The 27,760-nt window shown below is 38.2% G+C and overlaps 4 protein-coding genes across 4 annotated transcripts; 2 read left to right on the top strand and 2 right to left on the bottom strand.

Moving 5' to 3' along the window:
* Positions 1 to 5,041: 5,041 nt before the first annotated feature.
* LOC134662822 (transmembrane protein 60) lies at positions 5,042 to 5,918 on the top strand. Its single transcript, XM_063519145.1, has one exon. It carries the CDS (start codon positions 5,153 to 5,155, stop codon positions 5,558 to 5,560), a length of 408 nt encoding a protein of 135 aa, XP_063375215.1. The 5' UTR covers positions 5,042 to 5,152; the 3' UTR covers positions 5,561 to 5,918.
* Positions 5,818 to 8,034, top strand: LOC134662819 (uncharacterized). The gene is made up of 3 exons (XM_063519142.1): positions 5,818 to 6,042; positions 6,280 to 6,514; positions 7,641 to 8,034. Exons 1-3 carry the CDS (start codon positions 5,833 to 5,835, stop codon positions 7,853 to 7,855), a joined length of 660 nt encoding a protein of 219 aa, XP_063375212.1. The 5' UTR covers positions 5,818 to 5,832; the 3' UTR covers positions 7,856 to 8,034.
* A 2,335-nt stretch (positions 8,035 to 10,369) lies between these two features.
* LOC134662757 (anaphase-promoting complex subunit 4) lies at positions 10,370 to 14,185 on the bottom strand. Its single transcript, XM_063519044.1, has 6 exons — positions 13,952 to 14,185; positions 13,402 to 13,508; positions 13,049 to 13,240; positions 12,188 to 12,728; positions 11,885 to 12,084; positions 10,370 to 11,566 (listed from the first exon to the last, which is right to left on the bottom strand). The coding sequence occupies exons 1-6, from the start codon at positions 14,058 to 14,060 to the stop codon at positions 10,376 to 10,378; spliced, it is 2,340 nt and encodes a 779-aa protein (XP_063375114.1). The 5' UTR covers positions 14,061 to 14,185; the 3' UTR covers positions 10,370 to 10,375.
* Positions 14,186 to 15,118: 933 nt separating this feature from the next.
* Positions 15,119 to 27,735, bottom strand: LOC134662796 (epoxide hydrolase 3-like). Its single transcript, XM_063519101.1, has 6 exons — positions 27,492 to 27,735; positions 17,669 to 17,793; positions 17,110 to 17,222; positions 16,530 to 16,698; positions 16,135 to 16,274; positions 15,119 to 15,453 (listed from the first exon to the last, which is right to left on the bottom strand). Exons 1-6 carry the CDS (start codon positions 27,690 to 27,692, stop codon positions 15,185 to 15,187), a joined length of 1,017 nt encoding a protein of 338 aa, XP_063375171.1. The 5' UTR covers positions 27,693 to 27,735; the 3' UTR covers positions 15,119 to 15,184.
* Between the last annotated feature and the right edge of the window lie 25 nt (positions 27,736 to 27,760).

The following is a 27,760-nucleotide window of genomic DNA, read 5'->3' as shown; positions in this document are numbered from 1 at the left end:
AAAGTAACTCAAGCATGTACTCTGGATAACTACCAATCTGATTGAGTGCACCAAGGACTATATGTGGAACTTAATTCCCTCTTATGAAAGGTTTATTATGATTTTGGATGTAGGTAAGGTAGTAGGTATTGGAAATGACTAATGAACCGTGATAGCTATACAGTTGAAGTTTTCACACATGATGTATTTCTGTTGCCGCTATAAAACAAAGTAGCTTCCCTGTCTGTCTGTCTCTCTGTATGCTTAGATCTTTAAAACAACGCAACTGATTTTGATGCGGTTTTTTTTAATAGATAGAGTGATTCAAGACGAAGGTTTATATATAATTTGTTAACCCGTGCGAAGCCGGGGCGGGTCGCTAGTTTATAATATAATTGTTACCTACATATTTGCTGTGACTTATTTTTCAAGAGTGTTTTTAATAAGAAAGACAGTAAAGACACTTCAAGATCGCTTACCTACTTTCTATTGCTAAGGAAAAGTATACTTAGTTTTGATGATACCTAAGTCTACAGAAGAGTGACCCATTATGGCATAAGTTGTAGCGATTATTACGTTGGAGTTTTTTTTTATAAAAATAAGCTTTATAATACTTCCAGGGCAGGCACATCCATCCAGCGCCCAACATTTTGCTCCTAGAATGGGCTATCAGCACGCCTTTCATTCTGCTTCTGTGCCAGGTATATGATGGTTTCTATATATTCATGATATTAAAATGAAAAAAGAGCATTATATTTTATTTCATTATAAACTGAAATACATAGTATGTGACTTCTTCCTCGCGTTGTCCCGGCATTTTGGCCACGGCTCATGGGAGCCTGGGGTCCGCTTGGCAACTAATCCCAGGAATTGGCGTAGGCACTAGTTTTTACGAAAGCGACTGCCATCTGACCTTCCAACCCAGAGGGTAAACTAGGCCTTATTGGGATTAGTCCGGTTTCCTCACGATGTTTTCCTTCACCGAAAAGCGACTGGTAAATATCAAATGATATTTCGTACATAAGTTCCGAAAAACTCATTGGAACGAGCCGGGGTTTGAACCTCCGGATTGCAAGTTGCATGCTCATACCGCTAGGCCATCAGCGCTTCCTAAAATAATTTGATTTGTTCCCAAAGTTGTGTAATATTTTTCATTGTTTAGGGTTCTGTGTCAACTAGATACATCCCGAGGAAGCATAAATTTTTATGGTTTCGCTATATCTGTCTGTCTGTGTCTGTCCGTCTGTGGATTTGCTACGTGATCGTAAGGCGCATTACACTATTTACACTGCACCCAATTAGCACGTCGCTCTGATTTTTGAGCGAGACAACGCTATGCGCGTATTATAACCACATCCCGCTTGTCGGAATCGGATGCAGTGTGCCGTGCGCCTTAGTGCTAGAAAGCTGCAATTCGGTACCTATGGATACAAAAATCAATGATGCCGACTTTTTTTTGGCAGAAGGTAACTACGGAGCCCTACACTGAGCATGGCCCAACCTACTGCAGCAATCTTGCAAGCTAAACTAGACCCACTTCCCATCATTCGGTTGAGCTGAAAGTTCACATAGGTACTTAAGTAAGTCGGGTGACAATGCAATACATATAGGTACCTATAATTGTCTTTGTTAGCATTTTCTCGGTGAGTCTCGCTAATCGCCAGTATGATAGGGCCCTTAGCGATAAAAGCTGTATTTTCTGTAGGTATTTTGTTTCTAGATAAAAATGGATTCAATCACCATAATTTATTTTTAACTAGCGACCCGCCCCGGCTTTGCTGTGGTTAACAAATTATACATAAACCTTCCTCTTGAATCACTCTATCAAAAAACCGCATCAAAATCCGTTGCGTAGTTTTAAAGATCTAAGCATACACACAGACAGACAGCGGGAAGCGAGTTTGTTTTATACTATGTAGTGATTAAAATACATATACGTATGTGAGAAACATGAATAGAAAATATTTGTTAGTATTTATTTTTCTGGAGTCTCGATAGAATTCTAAGATCTCCTAAGTTCTGAAGTACGCGCGTAAACAATGATTTTGTATATTTTTTTGTATTCTTCTAGTGACACCTGCCACACAACATTCTGAGATGCCTACCATCAACAACATAACTACTGCAGAGTCTTCTGTATTGGCAGAACATAATTATAGTGGGATAACCCGTTCGAAAAGAAGGAGATTAGATCACGGTAATTAAAAATATTTATAAGTTATAATGTCATACTGATTGTGTATATCAATATAATGTAGGTACTTAATAGGTTATATTTATTATGAAGAGATCGATTCGATCTGATGATGAAAACCAAAGCTGAGCATAGGAACTAGGTAAGAAATAAATGTAACTCGTAAATATGGTGTATTTATAATTTTCTCAATTCGTGAAAGATAATTGTAGAGATAAAAATACAGTCGGTAATAAAAAAATGTATCAATACTAAATTTGATGACATAACAAACTTTTCACCACACCAGCTAGGAAAGGCTTACTTTGCACTTCAAAAACGGATAGCTAAATTGCACTTTGCTATCAGTAAATCACATGTGAGGCAAAGTAATCAAATGCAAATTTTGAGTTGTTTTCTTATGTTTGCTGGTAGAATTGACTTTTAATTGATGATTTTGGATGATAAATATTTAATAACATTCGAACATTTGAATGTGATTTGGTTTGATATTTTACATTTAATATTTGCTTCGGGTTGGTGTAGTGAAAAATTTTGTTTAACCCTCGTGCTTTGAAACCCTCGCAACTCTCAAGAATCTTTCGCTTGGTCGGGTATCAATATTAGCACGAGCAGTTAAACAACAACTTTGCCCCCTTGTAAAACAAATAACTATAAATGTATAGTGACAAACCAAAGCCAAAAGTTATTAAAAATTAAAGGTACTTAACATTATAATTTTGTTTTCTTTCAGGTTCGAAGAAAATTGAGGTGCAGCTTAAGGTAAAACAATTTCAAATGGAAGTTAACCGTTTGCGCAAAAGGGAACTTTCATACAAGCAACGATTGGAACAAGCTCACCAAATGTACCAGACAGTAGTGCGGCACATGACGAAACCAGCTCGGCTTTTAGTGAACATGCAAAAACAATCAACGAAGCAACCTAAAGGACGACGCTATTCATTAGAAAAAAAATACTGACAATGTCGCTTTACAAAAAGAGTCCAAAGTGCTACAGGCTGTTGTGTGAATATTTTTCACTGCCATCTGGCAAAGCCATTAAACGCCAAATTAAACTGACCAGTGGCATAAATACAATTATATCCGAAGAAATTAAAAAAAACAATGGCTTCAAAAGAACCTGCTGACAGACTGTGTAGCCTAATATTTGATGAAATGTCTATTACGCCTCAAATTCTGATGAGTTTTTCAATTCAGCTGGTATCAATGAGATTTTCGAAACTTAATATTTGCGAAATAGCATTTGATATTTGTCAGTCGTTTTTCGGTGAAGGTACCTACCGATATAGTTTACCCTTTGGGTTGGAAGGTCAGATTGCAGTCACTTTCTTAAAAACGAATGCCTACGCCGATTCATGGGATTACTTAACAAGCGGATCACAGGCTCCCATTGAGCCGTGGCAAAAAGCCCGGATTACGCGCGGAAGATGATGAGGCAGTACCTTTCACGTCTCTAAACTAAGGGCTCATGTGTGAACTCGTATGAGATTTTAGTTACATTGCGGACCATTAATGTAACATCAATTCAGCCGACCGATCAAATAACGCAATGTAAGGAAACTCGCATGCGAGTTCTCGCACCGTCTAAATGAGCCCTTAACACTTTCGGTGCCAGCGCTTGCTACGCGCTACGAGCGTAGCCGATAACATGGGAAAAACCGTATGTAGCGAAAATCGACTACGGATAGTGCACCCACCTGGCGGGTTGCTGACAGTGAATGCGTTAATTTTAAACAACCGATTGCCAATAATTCAGTTTTCTAGGTCAAACGGTTTGGGCTGAGCTTTGATATTAGTCAGTCAGGGACTTTATAGCATACAATAACGTTATGTTTACCCAGGTATTGGCTCCTGTACTTGTATCTGTTGCGATGTTTTCTTTTACGTTTGTATAATATAGTTTATTACAGCATACAATAACGTTATGTTTACCCAGGTATTGGCTCCTGTACATGTATCAGTTGCGAAGTTTTCTTTTACGTTTGTATAATATAGTTTATTACAGCATACAATAACGTTATGTTTACCCAGGTATTGGCTCCTGTAGGTATTTGTATCTGTTGCCATGTTATCATCATGTAAATGTTATATCAACATGTGTAGTAGATAAAGATCTGTATAGGTAAATGTGACTTGTGTAATAAACTTTTGAATTTTAAATTATGAAATATCAACTATCTTTTCTTTCCCATTTATACTTACCTTGTTATTTTATTTAATCCGGTATTTAATAAGCTACTTTATTATAATTTTCTTGTTAAAATCATTCTTGGATATCATTGTATTGTACTTACGTTACCTGTTGGACTTTAAAATATCTGCTTGCCAATATATACCTATAGCAAGCAAATATTATAATAAAGTTGTTGATTAATGGGTAAGAAGAGCAAAACTCTTGATATAACAAATTATATATGACCCTGTTTACACATTGATTAATGTTTAGTGTGAGTTTATACATTTGTAGCAAATGTATGAACTCATATTAAACATTAATCAATGTGTAAACAGGCCCTGTAGGTATGAATATTGACGTTAATATTGTGTGTTCAGATTTACAGATGGCGCTTCATAATGGATACAAAAAAGTTCCACGAGAGGGCTCTCTTTCTCATATATATATTATACTACTCTTTGTTGCACGTACTGATTAAAAGCCTTAACACACTACCGTACCGCATCGCGACCTTGGTGCGCTTCACCCATAAGTAAGAGCAAGTAACAGATATTTCTTTTTCGCTTACACTTATGGGTACGGCGTACGTGACCTTAGTGCGGTGCGGTAGTGTGTTATAGTTTTAAAAGGACATTAAACAGAATGGTCTACGGCCTTAGCCTCGATTGAAAAACTGAAACTGTCAATAATGGCTGATGACGTCAATGTCAAAACAAATACGTCAATGTTCTTAAACCACCTGAATATTATATTTAATTTTCTATTATTAGAGAATTCTTTGTATATTTATAGCAAACAATAAAATGGCCATACTTCACAGAGCCCTGTTTACGTGGTTTATATTTTTAGTGTTCTTAATACTACTGTGTCTGAGATTAGAGTCGAGAACACACTGGAATTGGTTCATAGTATTTATACCAATGTGGGTCTATGATAGCATTCTTCTTATATACGTTTTGTTTCATATGGTATCGCACTGCCGGAATGGTATTGAAAGATTTAGAGGAACAATCAATAAACATGTGTGGTACATAGCAGCAATTGGACTGAAAATGGCAGCTCAAATCATAATTTGCATCAAACTGGAATATACAAAAGGAAGTCTTCCAATTTATGTTGTCATGACTCCAATTTGGATGCTGTTGCCTGTATTGAGTGTAGAAGTCTTCATGCATTTAATAAAACATTCTAGTGGAAGTAGTAGATACTAACATTACCTACTGTGTTTTCTAAATAAACTAGAACAATTACCAAATAAGTTTAAAATTCGTTTGAAGGACAGAATCTGTGACTCAGAAGTGAATAAACTCAATATGCTACCTTCAAGAAAGTCATGAACATGTGACTGTATTGTAGATAATTTTAAACTTGGCACTCATTCAGTGTCACCATAGAATGTTTACACATGTCAAATATATACTCAGTGCGCCAAGAGCGTTGATGATATAACAGACCCGAGAAGTGTTTAATAAGGAATTTCATAATGGCTATAACTGAATCCCCTGTGCTAAAGAGTTCTATAGTGAAAGAGGTCCCAGCTGGAGGCACAGCTGTGCTGACGTGCAACAGCAATGATTTCAACCACAACTTTATGTTTTGGCTGTTTGGCAAAGACAAGGTGATTGGCCCTGACAATCATTACGATGAAAGAAAGTACAAGTATGAAGTGCTATCAGGAAAACTTCACATTGATGTAAGTAGACTGGAATATTTTATGTTCTATTTCTTAATTAACACTGATCTCTTATTATGTTTACATATTACACTTGTTTTGATTTGAATTATAATGTAATTGTGATTAAACATAGTTATTTTATATTGTTATATATAATAACATAATATAATTATTGGTCTTTTGAGTAATTTTTTTTTTATTGTAATTAACATTCAACAACAGTTTTTTATGTGCCCTATGTTTAAATTCTTACAGAATGTTACTCCAGCTGAGTCTGGTTATTACAAATGCATCTCGAGGAAGCTTGACGGCTCAGGGATTGCAGTCGGGCAGGTTGAGATGATTGTCTCTGGTTCCACATTCTCTACCATTGAGGCTGTGAAGCTGATTGCTATAGTTGTGTCCATCATTGTGCTGATCAGCTGTGCTGTGCTGTACTGGAGACTGAGGAAGGACTGGAACAAATATGATGGCCATGCTATTGTACCAGGTTTGTATTGCAATATATATTTTAACGGGACAAATGTTTTTTATACTATGTCGGAAAACAAGCATACGGCCCGGCTGATGGTAAGTAGTCTCTGTAGCCTATGAACGCCTGCAACTCCAGAGGTGTTACATGCGCGTTGCCGACCCTAACACTGCACCCTCGTTGAGCACTGGCAACCCTACTCACCAGCAGGAACACGAGACTATGAGTAAATATTTGAAAAACGTGGGTACGTTTTTCAAATATTTACTCATAGTCTCGTAGGCTTACAAAAACATCATCATCTTCCTCGCGTTATCCCGGCATTTTGCCACGGCTCATGGGAGCCTGGGGTCCGCTTGGCAACTAATCCCAGTAATTGGCGTGGGCACTAGTTTTTACGAAAGCGACTGCCATCTGACCTTCCAACCCAGAGGGTAAACTAGACCCGTATTGGGATTAGTCCGGTTTCCTCACGATGTTTTCCTTCACCGAAAAGCGACTGGTAAATATCAAATGATATTTCGTACATAAGTTCCGAAAAACTCATTGGCCGGGGTTCGAACCCGCGACCTCCGGATTGCAAGTCGCACGCTCTTACCGCTAGGCCACCAGCGCTTTTTTCGTAGGCTTACAAAAACAAAAAGTTAAAAAGAAATGTAGGATGGTTCCTACATTTCTTTAACTTTTTGTTTTTGTAAGCCTAAAAATTTGACCTGTATGTTTTAAATTTTAAGTGTAATATTAAATTACTTTCTACAAGGTAGTATTTCACAAAAAGAAGAAAATTATTAAATTGTACAACGGGACTTAATCGCGTATCTAAGTTTTTAAGATTTACCTCCGACGTTTCGAGGACGGCGTTGTCCCCGTGGTCTCGGAGAAGACTGGCTTAAGTTGACATCAGCATCGTCTAACCCAATTTGTTCTAACCGCGCGAATTTTTTCGAACTACCCGCACTTGGTCTTGTTTATCCGCTTGAACAAGGCTTGAACGTTTTGCGCACTAGGGATTCACTCTGTCGACACACAACACTAACGATATTCGATTTATCGACTGTCGATATTCGTTTACGCTAAATCGTGAAAGTTTAAATCAGTGTTAAGAAGAAAATTGTTTTATGGAAGCGTAAATTCTTATTTACAGTTGATGACATGGAAGAAGATGATGCTGATGAAGTTTATAACCCAACCACAGTGACTTCTAAAAGCCAACCGGTAGCCGGGACCAGCCGAGGACCAAGCAGGAACCCATCATCAGAGCATCTCCTCTACGGCATAGACAATCAGGGCTTGGATACAGACTTCAACTCCGTGTTTGAAAATATTCAAATTAAATCACCACATGCCAGTTTAATATAATTTATTCCACTTAAATTATGTATTTGACTATCACAAAGTAACAATGATTTACGACTCGATGGAGTTTACTAATATCGATTGTTGAAATCATTTCTGTTTCATGTTGATTGGTAAATGCTACTGTAAATTGTTATAGGTAGTTAAGAACATTTTAATTACATCAGCAACTTAAGTATATTTTATTATTATTATTAAAGCCTTTCTTATACGAACAGTTAACATTTCATTTAACCATCATATGTGTATATATATTTCTACATGCATGTTCGTAAGGTCTTTTTGACCTAGGCCTCTTCCGAATCGCCTTTTTCTAATATATTTAAGTATTTGTCCAACATTCTCTTCCATTCTTGTCTATCTATTGCCCTTTCTTTCCAGTCTTTTCCTATTGTTTCTATTAGGTCTTTTTCCCATCTTGTTTTTGGTTTGCCCTTTTTTCTTTTACCAATTTTTGGATTCCAATTTGTTGCTACTTTTGTCCATCTGTTGTTTTTCATCCTGGCGATGTGCCCTGCCCAATTGTATTTTTGTTTCAGTATATGTATTGCCGCATCTATAAATCTTGTTCTTCGTCTTATCTCTGTGTTTCTAACTCTGTTTGATAATTTTATGTTAAGGACACTTCTCTCTATTGACCGTTGACATACTTGAATTCGTTTGATGATATCTCCTGTGAGTGACCATGTTTGACTGCCATATGTAAGACAGGGTAGAATGCATGAGTCGAAGGCTAGTTTTTTTTTTAAGTTTCATTGGTAGTTTCTTCTTAAATATATCCTTGCATTTTGGCTAAGCGTAATCTATTTTCTGATAAAAATTTTCCTTTGTTAGCTAACATTTATGATGAATGGAAAGATTTACCTGTGCATCACTGTGACAAATTGGATATGTACTCTTTGAACACTTGGGTGTCCTCAGTCGACACCAGGTCATGTATATTGGATAGCATTGAATATATTGATGTCCCTAAGCGGCATCAACAGAATGAGGCGTTGAGAAATTCTACATTGAGAGTGCTTACTGAGCAGTATATCCAATTTTATAAATTATACACTGATGGTTCGAAGAGTGTACAAGGTGTTGGAGCAGCTCTGTTTGATCCTCAGTGCAATGTTTCACTCATGTGGAAGCTGCATGATGACGCGTGCGTTATGCGAGCTGAACTTGTAGCTATTAAAGAAGCTTTGTGTTATGCAAAGAATCTAGCTGATAATGCTCCAGTTGTAATATTATCTGACTCAAAGAGTGCACTTCAACACCTTAATAGTTGTGTTTATGGACAAAGAGGCATGCCTGTCGCATATGAAGCTCTCCAGTTGATTCATGAGTTTATTTGTGATGAAAAGGTTGTCAAAATACAGTGGGTTCCTTCCCACGTAGGGTTGGCAGGAAACGAGGCAGTAGATAAGCTTGCCAAAACCGCTGTAATGGATGGCTCTGTAGTAGATTCTATACCATATTCGGGTGAAGTAATTCCCAGAATTAAAAAAAGATGTTTACAAAAATGGGAATACCATTTCGGAGAAAAAGCTTTATCAAGGGGTGTAGGAATCTGGTACAGAACAATCCAAGCTAGGCCCTTGTGGATACCCTGGTTTGATTCTGCCAACCTTGCTAGAAAAGTGTTAGTCTCGGCTTTCCGAGTCCGGTCCGGACACATTCCTACAAACAAGTTTCTGTGTACGATGGGTGTTAAACCGTCACCACTGTGTCTAGACTGCCAGAAGACTGATGACGTGTATCACGTGTTGTTGGAGTGCGTCCGGAACACGGACTTGAGAAAAAGATTTTTTGGTAGTTTGGGCTCCATGCACAATGGACAGATCAATTGTTGGTTGGCAGAGCCTTTATCTGACAAAGCAATCAGTGTATACCACTTTATTGATCTCTCCCTTGAGTAGGGAACTATGTAAGCACCCATGAGGCTGACATGTTCACCTAGAGTGTTCAAAGCCTCAATAAAAATTAGATTAAAAAAAAAAAAAAAAAAAAAAAAAAATATATATATATCCTTCATGGACCAGTACTTCTTCCATGTCTGTCCAATTCTTCTTGTTATTTCTTTGTTTGTGCAGTCTGTGAAAGATACCTGTTTTCCAAGGTATATATACTCGTCAACATATTCCAGTGATGTATTCTCTATCTGTATAGTCACTTTTTTTGAGTTGGTCATAACTTTAGTTTTTTCTTCATTCATTTCTAAACCTACTTGTTGACTTTGTGTATTTAATTCTTGTAGTAATATACTGAGCTCAGTTGCACTGTATGCTAATATTACCAGGTCATCTGCGAATCGGAGATTTGATAAATATTTGTTGTTTATCTTGATGCCTTTTTGTCTTTCTTCCCAGTTTAGATTTTTGAATATTTCTTCTAAGACCGCTATGAACAGCTTTGGTGACATTGGGTCTCCCTGTCTTACCCCTCTGTTGATCTGGATCTGTCTTCCTATTTTATCTGTTTTTACTCTGGCTGTACTTTTTTCATAGGTGAATGCACTTTTTTTTCTATTTAACAAGATCATTGATCACTTCTGTATGAGTCGTTAGTTGCCGACAGCGACTGTTGCGTCGAGTCCAGAGTGTCATCGTCGTCGTCTGCGTCGGCCTCCATTTCGAACACTCTGACTTTCCTGCGGCTCGCGGACAGCACCACGGCCACCCGGCGCCCGCCCGACACGGCTATTCTAAAACCATCCATTTTGTCCAGCACGGTGTAAATGCCCTGATCTAACAGAGACGTAATGTTTCTTCGAGATATTTTTTCATTAAATATACAGGACTTCGCTTTAACATTGAACTCGTTGGCATTATCCAACGCTATTTTTAGAGGCAACTGCACGAATATCGTACTTTCACTGCTGCACGGGTGCCGTATCAACATAGACAAGTACTCTGCTGAGTAAAACTGCAAGTCCAGTACTGCTACATTTTCCTCGTCAAACTGTTCCTTGTTCAAGTCCCGTATCAAACCGGATGTTATGTAATATTTGATAGCTGAAGCGTTGCAAGATTTCTCCTTGATAGCCACCGACATGAAACAAATTCCATCACTTCCGCTTGCGTTGTTTGTAAACGCCATCATGAATCTTTGCTGAGCCGGATCAAACATTTGAGATACCCGTAGATTATTCTTAGTATACGAACTTGATTTGTCTTCATAACACCTCAGATTGTACAGAACTGAAAAGTGTTTTCCGGTATCTTTATCTGTGACGTCGAAGACTTTATTGATAGCATTTTTCAGAAACGTTTGTTGTTGCACTAGGGAGAACTTTCTAAATTCGGACATAGAGAAAATGGTCTCGTTATCTTTCATCAAGCACGCATTTTCTGCAAGAAACTTATGCCAGGGGTTATCATCGCTATCAGTTAATATAGTTAGATCTTGGTCCTGAAGGTACTGCCCGAGTCTTTCCAGATTGAATTTCACAGGCTTTTCGGACACAGTTTCGCTCCCTTCCACTTGAACATTATCAAAGTTGTACAAGAACTCTGCAAGGTGCGTGAGTTCTTGCTGAGTTATTTTGACGATTTCGCTGGGTGTTTGTTCATCTAGCAACCTGGCGATGACGACGAAGAGCCAGCGGAAGAAGGCCTTGTAGTGGCGCATGGAGATGTCGATCACTTGCTGCAGCTCCAAACTCTTGTTCAGGAAGGCGCAGCACGCGCGGATGGCTTCGGTCACGGTGGCTTCCTCGAGGCCGAGTATCTGTAAACAGCACAAGTCCACTAACCTCTTACTCGAATTTGAATGTATGTCAGGATTTTTCCGAAACCTCAACTACCAGCTAGAATAGAAGCCATCTTAAGTTTGGAATTGGGGTGAGGTAAGGGAAAAGAGGGGCACAGGAAGTAGCTACAACATATTGCAGTGAATTAAGAATTTTTAAATAATGTATTTTTTAAACATCTTTAAATAGTTTTTAAAAATGGAAGATATAGAGAGGCAATAAGAGGAAATATCAGGATATTTAGTACCTAGTAAATAAAATAAATACCTGAAATGTAATAAAAACACATGACCTACCTTATATCGATCTGGTATCCTTGCCAAGCCTCTAAGTTCAGCCAGGTAGTATGTTAGGCTTTGTCCAACAATGTTTAATTGCTTGAGAACCAGTTTCTGAATTGTAGAATAACTCAGTTCGACTGAGCTCCCTAACTTTTTCAAACCTTTTGCTGTTAATTCTTTCAGAAGAAACAACTCCAGCTGATCAGACGGAACACCTGAAAATCCATAACAACTTTTTATCAATTCCTTGATAACTATTACATATCGGCCAACAGCACAGAATATTTTTAGTGCATTTATTGCACAGAAGTATTTTACCTAGCATAAGTAGCTCTAGTAGATCCGCAGACACTCCACCCTCCGGGACAGACGCAGCATAGTACGCCATTTTTGTATCCATTTCCAATAGAATGTGCTCCCAGGCTTCAGTAATAGATATCATTGTCTGATCAAGATGAGACATCAACTGAGTCAGTTGGCTGTGTTTATTTGCCACAACAAATATCTCCTCTGCATAGGCAGACAACACACTTGTGTTGATAAGTGCCGCGTACAGATTGTTCGTAGCTCTATCTAAGTAAAATACTTGCATCATACTAAAATCTTCTGAAAGATTTATGTCTAATACTTTGAACTCTCCAAATTCGTCTTTTGCAATTTGTGTGAGATGGATAGTGCCGTATGGGTATCTGCCAAACACACTCATATAGATGTGTCCAGTGCCATAGCCAACCAGCAGCATGTTGAGTTGGGTCTGCTCCTGCATCTCCTTGATGTCCTTAACATTATCCTCGGACGACTGGTTTTTATAGCCACTGCTAAGCGATGGTGTTTTTTGGAGAAATATTGATGCATCGTCCTGAAAGATTTAAGGTTTCTTATTTTCTTCCAATAACATTAGTTATTTACGATACAAGTGCGAAAAATAGGAAATTCGACACAAGTTACGAATTTGCATGTGTATCGTTTTAAATTTTCGATATAGTTACGTAATGTGCTTATTATATCACAGTCGTAATGGAGCACCAGATGTACTGTAAAAGTTTTATACCTAGAGGTATTTTATTCACCAAAGTCCTACCTGGAGATTAAAATTGATACAATTCTAAAGATTTTCAATTAGTTGGTATATTGTAAGTTCTATGCTTAATTAATTCTTGACACAAAATCAAAACTTACATAGATATTATACTCTGTTGCACTTTCCAGAGTAGTAGCTCTGACTGCCCAAGTGATGCAAGTGATACCGTAATGCTTTGAGTCTTCAAACTCTTCAGAAGGCTCCGGTTCCAAATCATACTTGTCGAGGATTTCCTTGTCTTCTATGTCCACAATGTGGACGCTGCCAGAACTGTAGCCAACTGCTAATGCCTGAATATAGTACAGTAAATAATGATTTATCATTGTATGGGTTGACACAATTATATAACTGATTTCATAGAATGTATTCCAAAAATAGGAACCAGTATCACTAAATATACAGCTTCATTACTGTTAAAGAATCTTTCTAACAAAAAAATTCAATACCTTACCTTTCCATCGGGCCTCCAAGCCAGAGCTTGCACTGTAACATTTTCTTTAGGTGGAGATAATGTCCACACTTTTTGCCAACTTATAAGTCTATGTACTTGCACCTCTCCTAACAAAACATGTTAACAGGAATGTTAATATCTGACTATAATGACTTGGCAATCGCACATAATGCTTTACTCGTACCATACTCGTAAATATGTGTAATGCTCAAACTGCAATTAGCGCTAGCGTTATGTTCAATTAGAATTATTTTTAATAGGTGGCGATGATCCTTATGTCATTATGCAGCCGTGCGATGGCCAAGTCATTATACGTTTTACAAATTAAAGATATCTTATTGATACAGTTTTAACACCCCCTGGCACTGATTAAAATAACCGACTTGGTTTCACATTACATCTCAAAACTTTTTTGTAGTAGAAGCGTTGCGAGACGTGCACCTTTTTACATGTAATGGGTTTGATTGACTCTAGGCAGAATCAGATTTTCATACAAGCTAACTTAGAAACTCCGACGGTTATAATGTACAGCGATAGTTTACAAACTTACCTTTGAAGTTACTTAACGCTAACAAATCAAGTCTGTTGCTCCAAACCATAAGATCAACTTGGTTGGCGACATGCCTTTCTTCCAATTGACGCATTCCACAGTGATACATGGCGGCAATGCAACGAATCTACTTTTAAATAACTGTGGATCTAATTTATTAGTAAGAAATAGCCAGAATCATTTGAAATGAAATTGCCTCAACTAGTAAAATAATAAACAACGCATATAACCGGCTCAGCTGAATAATGGCTGAATACAATTTTTAGTTTTAAACTCATTGACAGTGACAGTTTTTGACAAGAATACGTTCAGAAACGATAGCAAAGAGTAAAGTAAGACGATAGATGAAAATTATTGCACATGGTGTAACGAAATTTTTGCGTCTGCCCAAAGTGACCTTGCAAGTTTCTAGATTTTGATATGGGGACTCAATACAATTTGGTTGCCCACCACCTCGGAAACTATAAAGATGGTCAACCAAATCTTGTCAGTAGAAAAAGGCGCGAAATTCAAATTTTCTACGGGACGATATCCCTTCGCGCCTACATTTTTCATATTTGCCGCCTTTTTCTACTGACAAGATCTGGTTGACCAAGTATACCATGGTAGCAGTGGTCGGAAGACTAATATAGAACTGCTATACTCAAACGCACCCAACTTGTCAGTAGAAAAAGGCGCGAAATTCAAATGTTCTATGGGAGATCAACCCTTGTTCAAGTGTTATTTATACGTCATAAATCCATAGAAGTTTGAAATAACACTTGTACGACTTGCACATCAGTGTATGCGTGAGTTATCTTTATCTCAGCCTAACTTTTAGCTGTTGGGTTGTCGTGTAGAAAAGCCCGACGTTGCTGGCAAAAGGTGAGCCTGGCCAGAAGCCCAGAAGTTTGGTTTTCAGCCGTATAGCCCGTGTATCTCGCGTGTATTACGCCAACACAACATCCTGTGCAATGTGCATGTTCTTTGTATTGACCCGGGCCTTATCTTTGATAACTTTCTCCAGTTATAAATAGTTACATTCATCACTCGGACTGGGTTAAAAATATACAGACTAGGACTATAGTAATAGGATATTTTTATTTATTAAATTATTTACAAATAATAAGGACGTGCGTACTGGTGAACCAGTGTAAATTAAAGAATTGTAATTATGTATAAGTAGGTAGGTATATAAAAAAAAACTTAATTTCTATAAAACAATGGTATAGCTTTTGTACAAAATAACCTAGTTTAAAGCTTATGTTTCCCTAGGAACTCTCTCACTAGCTTGTTAACGACTTCTGGTTTTTCTTGCATAATGAAGTGTCCGCAGCCGGGCACCAGCTTCGCTTCGATGTGTGCGTATTCTGTCATCATGCGGTCTAGGATGGAATGCGAGAGGTACTTGTCGTCGGCGGCGTTGGCGACCAGCATGGGGACGGGGCGCTCGCAGCGAGCTTTGTCGGGCAAGGTGTATACGAAGTTCGCACGGTAGTAGTTGATTGGTGGGGTCACGGCCGCTGTAAAACAAGTTATATAAGATTAAATCCCCGTCAAAAACACAACGTCATCGACACCTAGTTTCACTTGTCACGTGGCAAAGACAATTCACCATACATTTCTGGTTACTTACTTTATTAGCCTAGAAATATTCAGGAAATTGCCACTGCTAGGCTACAACTTTCGAGTTAGTGAAACATGCGCCTTTTGAGTAAAACCTATCTAAGAACTATCGCTAGTGTATTAGAAATCCTCGGTAGAAAAGCGCAACTATCGGGTCTACCGCAATAATCGGTCGATCCGTTTTGGAGGTAAAAGGTAACATTCATTAAAAGCCCCCTCCAGACTATGTGCGTGAATCACGGGCGAAGCCGCGATTCGCGCACTAGTGTGGAGGGGGCTAAATATATGTGCAGCCTCGCACCTATAACGCATATTATACTGCGTCCGGTCCTTCGGGGGTTACCGCATAATAAGTAGGTAGCACGCTAGCACGAGAAAGGATTTGCTCTAGTTTCCCGTCACTAGCAGGGCGTGATGCAAAATTAACTAGATCTGCAAAGATCAAATTTAATATTGTTTCAGAGGGCCTACCGCGAATCTGCGATTCCTTCTGCTGGATGTTCGTGCTACCTTTATTACTCTCTCTTCTCATACTTTATCTTACTCCTCACACTGTAAACGGGTTTTAGCACACTTACTAGGTTTTCCGAACCAGTATTTGTAGCACTCGACGTCAAGGCTGCCGGGCTGGGCGGGGATGCACAAGTCAAATACGCGCAGGTCGTCCATCGTGATCAGCTTTTCGGGGAGGGATGGCACGCGGTACAACATTACATACCTGAAACAGATTGCAGGTTTTAAAATTTTGAACGGGTAGTTTCACTAGACTTATATTAACCGGGATGTGGACTGTGATTAACTTTTGTATTGTTTTCGAGCTCCTACCGATAAAAATTAAATATAAAATAAATGAAAACAAAAAGAGATCGTGTAGCCAGGCCTCGTGGGACGCGCTGGATAGCATCACGAGCGTGTCCAGCGCGTCCAACGCGTCCGTGCGCGCGTCTACATTAGACAAGCAACATTCCCTCACCAAGACATTTTCCTCTGCACCGGGTTGTGCACTAGCTCGTGCAGCCAGGCCTCGCGGGACGTGCTGGAGAGCATCACGAGCGCGTCCAGCGCGTCAGGGTGCACGTCTCGGAACCGGCACGCGATCAGGCCACCCCAGTCGTGCGACACTAGGATGCACTTCTCTCGCCCTGAAATTATGCGTTATACGCTATTTAGGGGGTTATTATTGCTCAGAGGGGAAGATAAAGGTTTAAAAAGTTGTTTCCTTGTCCTTCTTAGCAGAAAGAGTATTTTGCTACTGAAGTACCCAGGGCGGTGAGCGGGAACATCGTATAAAACTATAACCTTTCCCTGCTAATGTTATTGACACTTCCCGAGGCTGCTGTTTAACTACCTACTAAATTTAGAATTCTAAATTCGTGTGTACCCTTCTCTGATGGAAAGCCACAAACATATTCCTAGTTTTCTAAGAACTCTTTAAATTTATTCAGTGCGCCCGCACAACATTTTCCCAAACGTACCTGGTGGGTATATTGGAATGGGGAACATAAATATTTAAATGAATATAGCCATCGCGTTCGCGTAATATTCTTAAGTACCTAACTGACGAACAAGGTCACGAACATCTTCCACCAGGAGATCAATGTGGTACGCAGACACATCATCCGGCCTCTCCGAGTCTCCGTACCCTCTCATGTCCACAGCAATACACCTGAAATACATTATTACATTTAGGTACATCAATACGTTGATCACTTGATACATAGTCACAATAATTAAAATGAAAATACCTACTTAGGTATAAGTATGCGATAAATTAGAATTTATATAGATCAACTCCTGGTTGACGAGACTTTATTTTGGATTGATATATTTCCTTATCAGTTTTAATGAACATTAATTATAAAACTTTGTATTCTACATAATCGAGGCAGTGTGCTATTTTTTTTGTTTTATTAGAAATAAAATATTAAATAAATATGAGTAAGTACCTACCTACCTACCTAAGGTACAGTCACGTGATTGTTATGCCATTCAGGGTTCTAGCGAAATTGGATATTCCATAGAATAATTACGGACCAAATAATTTAGCTAGGACCCTAAATGGCGTCCCAAGGTAGAGTAATAGGTAAGTAGAGTAAGTTGTTACGTTGTTACCAATAGTTTTTGTTGAACTCCACGATCTGATGCCTCCAAGAAAACCAGAATTCAGGGAACCCATGCAGAAATATCATAAGGGGTTTCGACGGATCGCCGCTTTCCAAATAATGTAACTTGACATTCTGTAAAATATAAAACACTACGGTTAGGTACCTAAAACAATCCTTCCGGCTCACACATGATAATAACAAATGAACGCCCCGATTCGCGCACGAGTGTGGCTTAAAAAACAACAGGTTGCACTCCGGGAGTGCTGGCAGAAGTGAAAACTCAATCACTATTGCAAAATGTCTGCAGCACTATGTACCTATAATTGAGGTTAACGCCATCAAGCGTTATTTAGTCGCATTACTTGAAACCCCTAATCACATCACTGTTAGTACTCGAATTATGTTAATACCAGTTAGAGCGAAACTCACTAAATGGCATTTTTTTATCAATAAAGAAAAACTCAATGACATTGAAGTAGGTAACAGTTTTTCGATCAGGTCACGTGTCCGTCTTACGTCTTACGGTCACGTGAGCGTTTTCCAAAAAAAGTGTACATTTCATTCATGTCTTCAAAATATTGACTTCTTGGGCTCCTTTTACTCAGAATCATTTGTACATTCACGCCTCATACATAAAAAAATGTGTCCAAAGATTTCCTTTCCAGATCGTCACATTCTTGTATGAAAAATTTTTGGTTTTGTATGAACGTGACGCACTGGAAAAAAAAAATTCATACAAAATTTTGGGACACATTTTTTCATGTATGAGGCGTTAATGTACAAATGATTCTGAGTAAAATGAGCCCAAGAAGTCAATACTTTGAAGACATGAATGAAATGTACACTTTTTTTGGAAAACGCTCACGTGACACCTCTCGCGAGTTTAACATTTTTTCCCCATCACAAAAAGTGCACAGCGCCGCTAAAGAAGTTTTCACTTCAAAAATTTAATTAGAAACCCCCAACGAAGGCGCGAAACCAGTCCAAACTGAATGGAGCATAATTTTATTGGACGCACTATATACTAAGGTGTGCGTAAGTAAATTACGTAACTCTCGGTGAGCCCATCGCCATCATACCACTGACCTACAACTGAGCCCGTTTTTTCTGTGCCAAGTTCAAGAGACCACGAAATATTTCTTGCCATTTTCTTAAAGCGTATAATTTAGGTAAGCCTACTACGACGCAACGACTTGAGTATTTACTCAGTTGAGTTCAGGAGTCATAAATATACAAGAGTGGCATACATTAGAATTTTTGACAATAATTATAATATATCCCAGTAGGATATATGACAGTATCTAGTCTCCATCTTACTAACATGTGAGCAATATCAAATATAGATAATGCTATTCTATCTATTGGTCGTTTTGTAGCAAAGGTAAACGAATTCGGTATTGTAGGGGAAGTCCGGGCATAGTGAACACCTTTACCTTTGACTTGACATAACAGAAAAATTTAACGAGGAAGAAATGAAAAAAGTATCAATAATAAGTCTTTATTTAATAATCTTTTAATTTAAAAACAACACTAGCCTCCAATGTTTAATAGTTGCTGCAATTTTGAACGAAACGTAAAAAAATATATTTTATTCGCTTTGCCCAGGGTGCCGGGCAAAGTGAAACAGGCCCCCGGGCAAAGCAAATATTACTAATAAAATCTTAGTGAACTTAATAACTAAGTGAAAATTAATCAACATAAGATCATTTCAATAATATTAATTAGAAAAAGCTGTCACAAGTAACTTTTGATATATTTTCACTGATTTCATAAGCATAAGTCTTCACGGCACATCTGAAGACATTTTAACACAGCGAATCCACGTTCTGATAGCCATTTACATGACGTCTGTTAGCCAGGAGTCATTATCGATCTTTTTTTGATATTTATATACCATCTGTAACAAAATATTATCATTAAAAAAATTACCTAATAAATTCAAAGTGAACACGCTATCCGCTTTGCCCGATCCACTTTGCCCATTCAGTCAGTTAAAGAAATTAAGAATTAAAAAAAAATAACCGTTGGATTGTTTTAAAAGAAATGCGTTGTAAAAGGAAGATACTTTAATAAGCAATAGAAGCATCTTGAATTAAAATTCGAGATAATTACTGTGACAAAATAACATACAATGTACTTACCTTTCAAAATCGAATATTTTGCACTAAAAACACATTTTGACTCCTCACCGACGACGCTCACAGCGACCGCTCCCTGTGACGCTTGCCGCTCATAGAGCGAAGGATCTTGAACATTATATAGGCGCGTGGTGCGACAAAGTCGACTAGTTTAGGATTGGGAGCCCGAATTCGCTTTGCCTGGGGTGTTCGCTTTACCCGGACTTCCCCTAAATGTAAGTATGCCCGCTCCACGGGTTGGGTGTGATATACTCCACATGCATATCCGGAATTTCGATACTTATGTTTCTACATCAGTACATTCGTTATCTAGAAATGGATGTTATCTAGAAATTGTATGTTTGGGTTAAGAATGAAATGATCAGTAATTTATCGGCGTGCATAAACACAGTTTTGAAGTGCAGCACGAGAGTCGATCGTTCCGCTTTCTCGCCACATTGCACTCGGGGTGAACAAACTGCAAACTGCAACGCGATGCGGACCAACCCGGTTTCTGAAACTAGATATCCATACTTCCCTACTTCACTACATCATCACTATCACTACATAGTATAAAACAAAGTCGCTTCCCTGTCTGTCTGTCTGTCTGTATGCTTAGATCTTTAAAACTACGCAACGGATTTTGATGCGGTTTTTTTAATAGATAGAGTGATTCAAGAGGAAGGTTTATGTATAATTGTTAACCCGTGCGAAGCTGGGGCGGGTCGCTAGTAATATTATAAATGCGAAAGTAACTCTGTCGGTCTGTCAGTCTGTTCCGTGCCCTACTATACTATGCCACTACCGTGCCCCCAGATAATATTTGTATTGTATTGGAGGCCTTAACAGGTATAGCAGCAGGATTCCTTGAATTTCGACAAAATGTGAGTGGGATCTCACAAGGCATATTAGGGCCTCTTAAGTTTATAAAACGAATTATAATTATATATTAAACTTCCGAATTATAATTCAGAGATATTTATCTTGTATCATGTTGCTCAGAAAACAGAAATATTCTTCACATTCTCAATCAAAAATGAAAAACGTCTAGTACCTGCCGCCTTTTGTTTAAGTACCTCTGCTTATGTTTCTGTTTTCTTTTGTATTGTTTTCTTTTACTGAGGTGTGCAATAAAGAGTACCTACTTGTATTTGTACCTTTTTGTATGATATAGGAGGCTAACGAGCAGACAAATCCCTGATGGTAAGCGATTACCGTCGCCCATAGACACCCGCAACACCATAGGGGTTGTAAGTGCGCTGCAGGCCTTTAAGATAGTCCTACATGGATCCTACCTCGTTTACTTTCCGATTTAGACCACAAGATGGCAGAACGTACAAAGCGCAATGGAGCGTCGTACGTGCACTGTAAATTTTTACTGTTTTTAGGTACCTAACTAATGTTAGATACGATTCATTATTAAAGATAGGTACATAGGTAGTAATCTACCTATGTACCTATCTTTAATAATGAATCGTATGTCATAATAAAAAGAACTTTCACAATAGGTAGGTACCATAATACTTATACTCTTTGTTATCGGTCTTCGCCACACAAGTTTTGAGAAATCAGCAATGACAGTTACGACATCATTTCTAATAAAAATATTGAGTGAACCGCATTACTGTTTAGCTGAGACTGCTGAGGACAGATCTTTACGGCAAGGTTTTTAACTTTCTACTGATGAGTAATGAAGAACTAATAAATATTCGCCTTTAAAGTACTGTAAGGTAAGGCTTGCGACTTCAAGAAGTTATAAATGCTTTGATTTAACTTATTTTATGCCAGCATAAACTTTAATACCTACCTAAATAATTTAAAACGGTGTAGAATCTTATTTCTAATATTACCATTTTCGTAACTATTTCAGATTTAAAGTTTTTGACTTGTAGGTTCCAACCATCTCAATAGACATGTAGCTTAATTTTACAGTATACCTAATTCAAAAGCACCACAGGTCTCAAATTCTGATATAAAATTTACCAGGCCCCTATTTCACCAAGGTGACAGGAGCGAGAATTGTCGACATCACTGTTACTGACGTCACAGGCCTCCATAGACTACGGTAACCGCTTACCACCGGACGGGCGGTGTGCTTGTTTGCCAACAACATATTCATTAAAAAAAAATTAAAAAATTAAAGATAAACAAAAATAAAACCAAAATAAAATAACTTAATATAATATCTTTTTAGGGTTCCGTAGCCAAATGGCAAAAAACGGAACCCTTATAGATTCGTCATGTCTGTCTGTCTGTCCGTCTGTCCGTCTGTCTGTCCGTCCGTATGTCACAGCCACTTTTCTCCGAAACTATAAGAACTATACTGTTGAAACTTGGTAAGTAGATGTATTCTGTGAACCGCATTAAGATTTTCACACAAAAATAGAAAAAAACAATAAATTTTTGGGGTTCCCCATACTTCGAACTGAAACTCAAAATTTTTTTTTTCATCAAACCCATACGTGTGGGGTATCTATGGATAGGTCTTCAAAAATGATATTGAGGTTTCTAATATCATTTTTTTCTAAACTGAATAGTTTGCGCGAGAGACACTTCCAAAGTGGTAAAATGTGTGTCCCCCCCCCCCCCCCTGTAACTTCTAAAATAAGAGAATGATAAAACAAAAAAAAATATATGATGTTCATTACCATGTAAACTTCCACCGAAAATTGGTTTGAACGAGATCTAGTAAGTAGTTTTTTTTTGTATACGTCATAAATCGCCTAAATACGGAACCCTTCATGGGCGAGTCCGACTCGCACTTGGCCGCTTTTTTTAAAAAGGGAACCGCCTTCAAAAAACCAACCCACTGAAAAGTACAAAATAATTTTTATATGGCACCCCTTTTCGTGTCCAGTCCCTATCCCGTCGTAAAGCAAATTTTTGCCAAAAAGTAATTAATAAAATACCTAATAATAAGAAAATTAATAATCATCCGGGTAATTAATTAGTTTTTGAAGTCGGTGCCAAACCAAAATTTTTGAGAACCGATATTTTAGAGAACAAAGAACGCTGCACTTACTTGCATTATAAAGACATACTTAGTTTACTCATTAATTTAGTTCTTGTAGGTACTACGTACTCGTATTTTTTTTCTGATTGGTAGTAAATACTGTTTTTGTTGGTTTGGCACCGCCTTCAAAAACTAAGTAATTACCCGAATGGTTATTAATTTTCTTATTATTAGGTATTAATTACTTTTTGGCAAAAATTTGCTTTACGACGGGATAGGGACTGGACACGAAAAGGGGTGCCATATAAAAATTATTTTATACTTTTCAGTGGGTTGGTTTTTTGAAGGCGGTTCCCTTTTTTAAAAAAAGATATTATATTAAGTTATTTTATTTTGGTTTTATTTTTGTTTATCTTTAATTTTTTAATTATTTTTTATTTATTTTATTTTATTTTATTCTTTTTAGTGATAGGTAGGTACTTCATTTATTTTAGGTTTTAGGCTAAAATACTAGTTTGTTAGGCTCTCCATTTAGTTTTGGGCTAGTAACTACCTACCAATGTTGGTGATGGCCTAACTCGATGATAATCGCGACACAACATAATATGACGTTTTGGTGCTAAACGATTTGTAAGTATATTGCTCCCACTCCCACTCCCATTCCCGGTCCCAGTCCGAGTCCGACTCCCACTCCCACTATTTTATCTAAATCGGATTCAGCAACATAAATTATAGCATGGCCACCTACCGGGTCCAATTGGTTTTTCAAACCATCCATGTACCTACTGTACACTAAAACCTTCTCCAGAATGTAACAAACACTTTTCTGAAAACCGAATCAAAATCGGTTCAGCCAAACGCGAGATAATCACGAACAAACATACACACATACATACGGGTCAAACTGAGAACGTCCTTTTTTTAAAGGCAGTTAGAAAAAAGTTCATCGACCCACCTAGTGGAACTCTGCAACATAGACACACGACGACAAGTCGGTTAACCAAAACAAAGTGTGCCGATGTTGCACCAAACCTGAGTTCCACTAGGTACATCAAGGGTTCAGCATCAGCTCTATCTTGGGTACTGCTCTCCCAAGTGCTCATCAAGATGTGTTAGATGTGACGGATGACCAAAATAGCGTTGGCATATGTTGCACCAAACCTGAGTTCCACTAGGTACAGCAAGGGTTCAGCATCAGCTCTATCTTGGGTACTGCTCTCCCAAGTGCTCATCAAGATGTGACGGATGACGAAAATAGCGTTGGCCTATGTTGCACCAAACCTGAGTTCCACTAGGTACAGCAAGGGTTCAGCATCAGCTCTATCTTGGGTACTGCTCTCCCAAGTGCTCATCAAGATGTGATGGATGACCAAAATAGCGTTGGCCTACGTTGCACCAAACCTGAGTTCCACTAGGTACAGCAAGGGTTCAGCATCAGCTCTATCTTGGGTACTGCTCTCCCAAGTGCTGATCATGATGTGATGGATGACCAAAATAGCGTGGGCCTATGTTGCACCAAACCTGAGTTCCACTAGGTACATCCCGAGTTCCACTAGGTACATCCAGGGTTCAGCATCAGCTCTATCTTGGTTACTGCTCTCCCAAGTGCTCATCAAGGCGTGTCGGATGACCAAAACAGCGTGAGCCTATGTTGCACCAAACCTGAGTTCCACTAGGTACAACCAGGGTTCAGCATCAGCTCAGATCTATGTATACTAAAACCTTCTCCAGAATGTAAGAAACAGTTTTCTGAAAACCGCATCAAAATCGGTTCAGCCAAACGCGAGATAATCGCGAACAAATATACATACATACATACATACATACATACGGGTCAAACTGAGAACCTCCTTTTTTTTTTTTGAAGGCGGTTAAAAACTCCATTACATCGCCAATAAATAAGTACTTATTTTGCGAAGCTAATGACAATTGTCACAAGAAACACGACAATTGTCTGTCACAGAACTCATTTTCTGTCAAGAATTACCGAAAGTTCTATTAAATCGTGTGACAATTGTCATCATCATCATCATCATAAACTTCAAAAGAGAAATACATGTTTTTTGCCGATATAATAAAGTTTTTTTAATAATACAATGATGGTGGCAAACAAGAATACGGCCCGCACAATGGTAAGCAGTAACCGTAGCCCATGGATGCTTGTGACGTCAGCAACAGTGACATTTGTCGAATTGTCGCACCTGTCGCCGTGGTGAAATAGGGACCAGCTCACAAAAGAAGAGAAGGGCCTATTTGAATTGTATTGTATACCATTGAATTGTGTGTAATTTTTTAATCACCTCCAAAAAGGAGGAGGCTTTCATTTCGTCGCGCGCCCACGCGCATACTCGCATCAGATTCATGTTGGTGACTCAGATCTCAGATGATAACGCAATTGGTTACGAATTACGTTATCCTCAATGAAAATTTTATCACACTTGACCTCGAGTAGGCTATTAATTAGGTCATAACGCAACGCAACAAGCTATGTGACCTTCAACTGACGCGAAAGACACATGGATTAGCGCACTATGGGCTGAAACGGCCAAAAAGCGAGAAAGTTTTTCGCGAAAAACCTGTCTTAAAAAATGGCATTCGACAGGAAATAGCTCGACAAACAATAATTGTGGTATAATAATATGTTTTGCTGATAATACATTTTTTTATTATTTAATGAAAAAAATTAACAAAATATTTTAGGGGTAAGTACCTATTATGTTTTAAATTGATACTATTTATATATAAATAAATTGTTGATAAAACGCAGTATTGGTAATTTGTTTTTATTACTATAGCATTAAAATATCAAACACTAATGTAATTTTACAAAAACAAGACCTTTAGACAAAATACGATTTTTTATGGACTTTTGACTGGACTAAGAAAACAAATAGGCACCTGAGCCCGTACCATGAGTCACTGACAGTGTCAAAACTGACATTTACGCTATCGAGAACGTAATTTACTTTCTATACATCTCGCTCGTACTCGCATATTAGTGCGAACGAGATGTACCTATAGGAAGTAAATTACGTTCTCGATAGCGTATATGTCAGTATTGACACTGTCAGTGACTCATGGTACGGGCTCTGGGCATTTTCACTTAACTGTGCACTTTTAACGGCCGGTTAGCAATCATTATATACAAAACTGACGGTCAATGTCAAATCCCATATACCTATTTTGTCAGGAATGTAACGATTAGACGTTACAACACGACTTAAGTCGCGCTTTAAAGTGCAAGTTAAAATGAAAATGCCCACCTACATAAGTAGGCTGCTTATCTGTTTATACTTTATACAAGTAGAAAAATAACCTCCTAAAAATTCAATACCTTCCTCAAAATAAGGTGGAATAGGTATTTGTAATTTTCATCCACTTTTTCATCCAAAAAAATGTTTTTTTTTTTGTTTTTAAAATTAAATATGCATTGTTTTGAAAAAATATTGTACCACAATTATTGTTTGGTGAGCCATTCCCTGTCGAATGGCGTTTTTTTTAAATAGGCTTTTCACAGAAAACTTCGAGTAGGTATCCGCTTTTTGACCGTTTCAACCCATAGTGTAGCGGTCTCCTATTTGGAGAGATATAAAATTAATATGTAGGAATCTGACGGCCTATCGCGAAAAGAGCCTACCAGTGACATTGAAAATCGACATTTCATTATATGCCTCTATCACTCGAGTATTATAATGTGGAGTACCTAATAAACAAATTCCGATTTTCGATGTTCGCTGTAGGTAATATAGGATCTCCGAGAGCTTATCAGCCTACCGTGAAAAACGAAAATCAAAATTTTGTTATCTGGCTTCTATCTGTAACGATCTTACTTACATATTCAAGTGATAGGGGCAAATAAAGAAAATTCGATTTTTCGCGGTAGAGCCCAAAGGGCCTATTGGTTCTAGGAGCACTTAAATTGTGGCATAAATTATGGCCCATAACCTGCCACCGCATAAGTAGGTGTATCGATGGAGTGTTTGTAATTATTGTGAACAGGTATTAATTGTGCCTAGTCACGTTCTGTGGGTTCTTCCATGGTAGGTACCTACTAATAAAGCTACGTACGTGCCATATATGTGCTACACCATTTAAATTTTACTGCTAGGCCAATCAAATTAGATTTTTTCGAAGAATTAATTCCCAGCAAGCTGGATATCATTTTGATGCCTAAATGCGTGTGATCAGAGTTTGGTCCATCCCACGAGGTGTGCATAAATTTTCGCTCTTTTTTCAGTTTTTTGCTTGTAAATCAAAACGATGACGTCCGACGGAAAATTTGTTCTAATCACAATGAAAATTGATATCAGAGTAGGTACCTACCTAATCTTAGTCAAAGTTTGTAAAAAATGGCCGCCACCTTGAATTTCTGTTTTTTATATATTAAAAATCCGATTTTTATGCTATAAATCCGAAAACGCCAGTGTCTGATTCAATTTACCAAACCTTGCTGGTAGTGCCATTGTAATTGATAGTGGGTCCCTTCTAAATGGAGTGCTTTGGCAAACAAAGCAAAAAATTATCTCCTAAGGCTCCCAAAATCTATGCACACCTCTTGAGATGGAGCAAACTCGGATTACACGCATTTAGGACCAAATGAAAGTACTATAAACAATTTCCAGCTTGCTGGGAATTGATTGCTCAAAACGCTATTTTTGGATCTAATTTAATTGGCCTAAATATGTTTGCTCTTGGGTGTACACCCAGAGTAGGTAAATAATTAAATTAATAATTTTTAAAAGTAGCAACAATAAACTCACATTAACTTTAATGTACTTATGTACTCCATATTTAGGGTCCGTCAGGCAGGCCGGCGGTTCCAGCCGCAGCTTCTGGGCCCAAGGGTCCGCAAAGGGGTTCTTGACATATCTCACAGCGAAATATCCCAATGTGAGGATACTGTAGTAAACAGTAAGTAGGTTAAACACTACGAAACGCGTGATCGCGTCTAGAACGCTCATGTTGGCGCGGGCACGTGCGGTAATCGCGGCGCCGGCTCTCAGACTGACTACTTTGTATTAATTATAGT

This window comes from Cydia amplana, chromosome 3, assembly GCF_948474715.1.
Source record: "Cydia amplana chromosome 3, ilCydAmpl1.1, whole genome shotgun sequence".
Lineage (NCBI taxonomy): Eukaryota > Metazoa > Arthropoda > Insecta > Lepidoptera > Tortricidae > Cydia > Cydia amplana.
The sequence above is the reverse complement of the archived record's forward strand: the minus strand, read 5'-3'. Positions and strand labels throughout refer to the sequence as shown.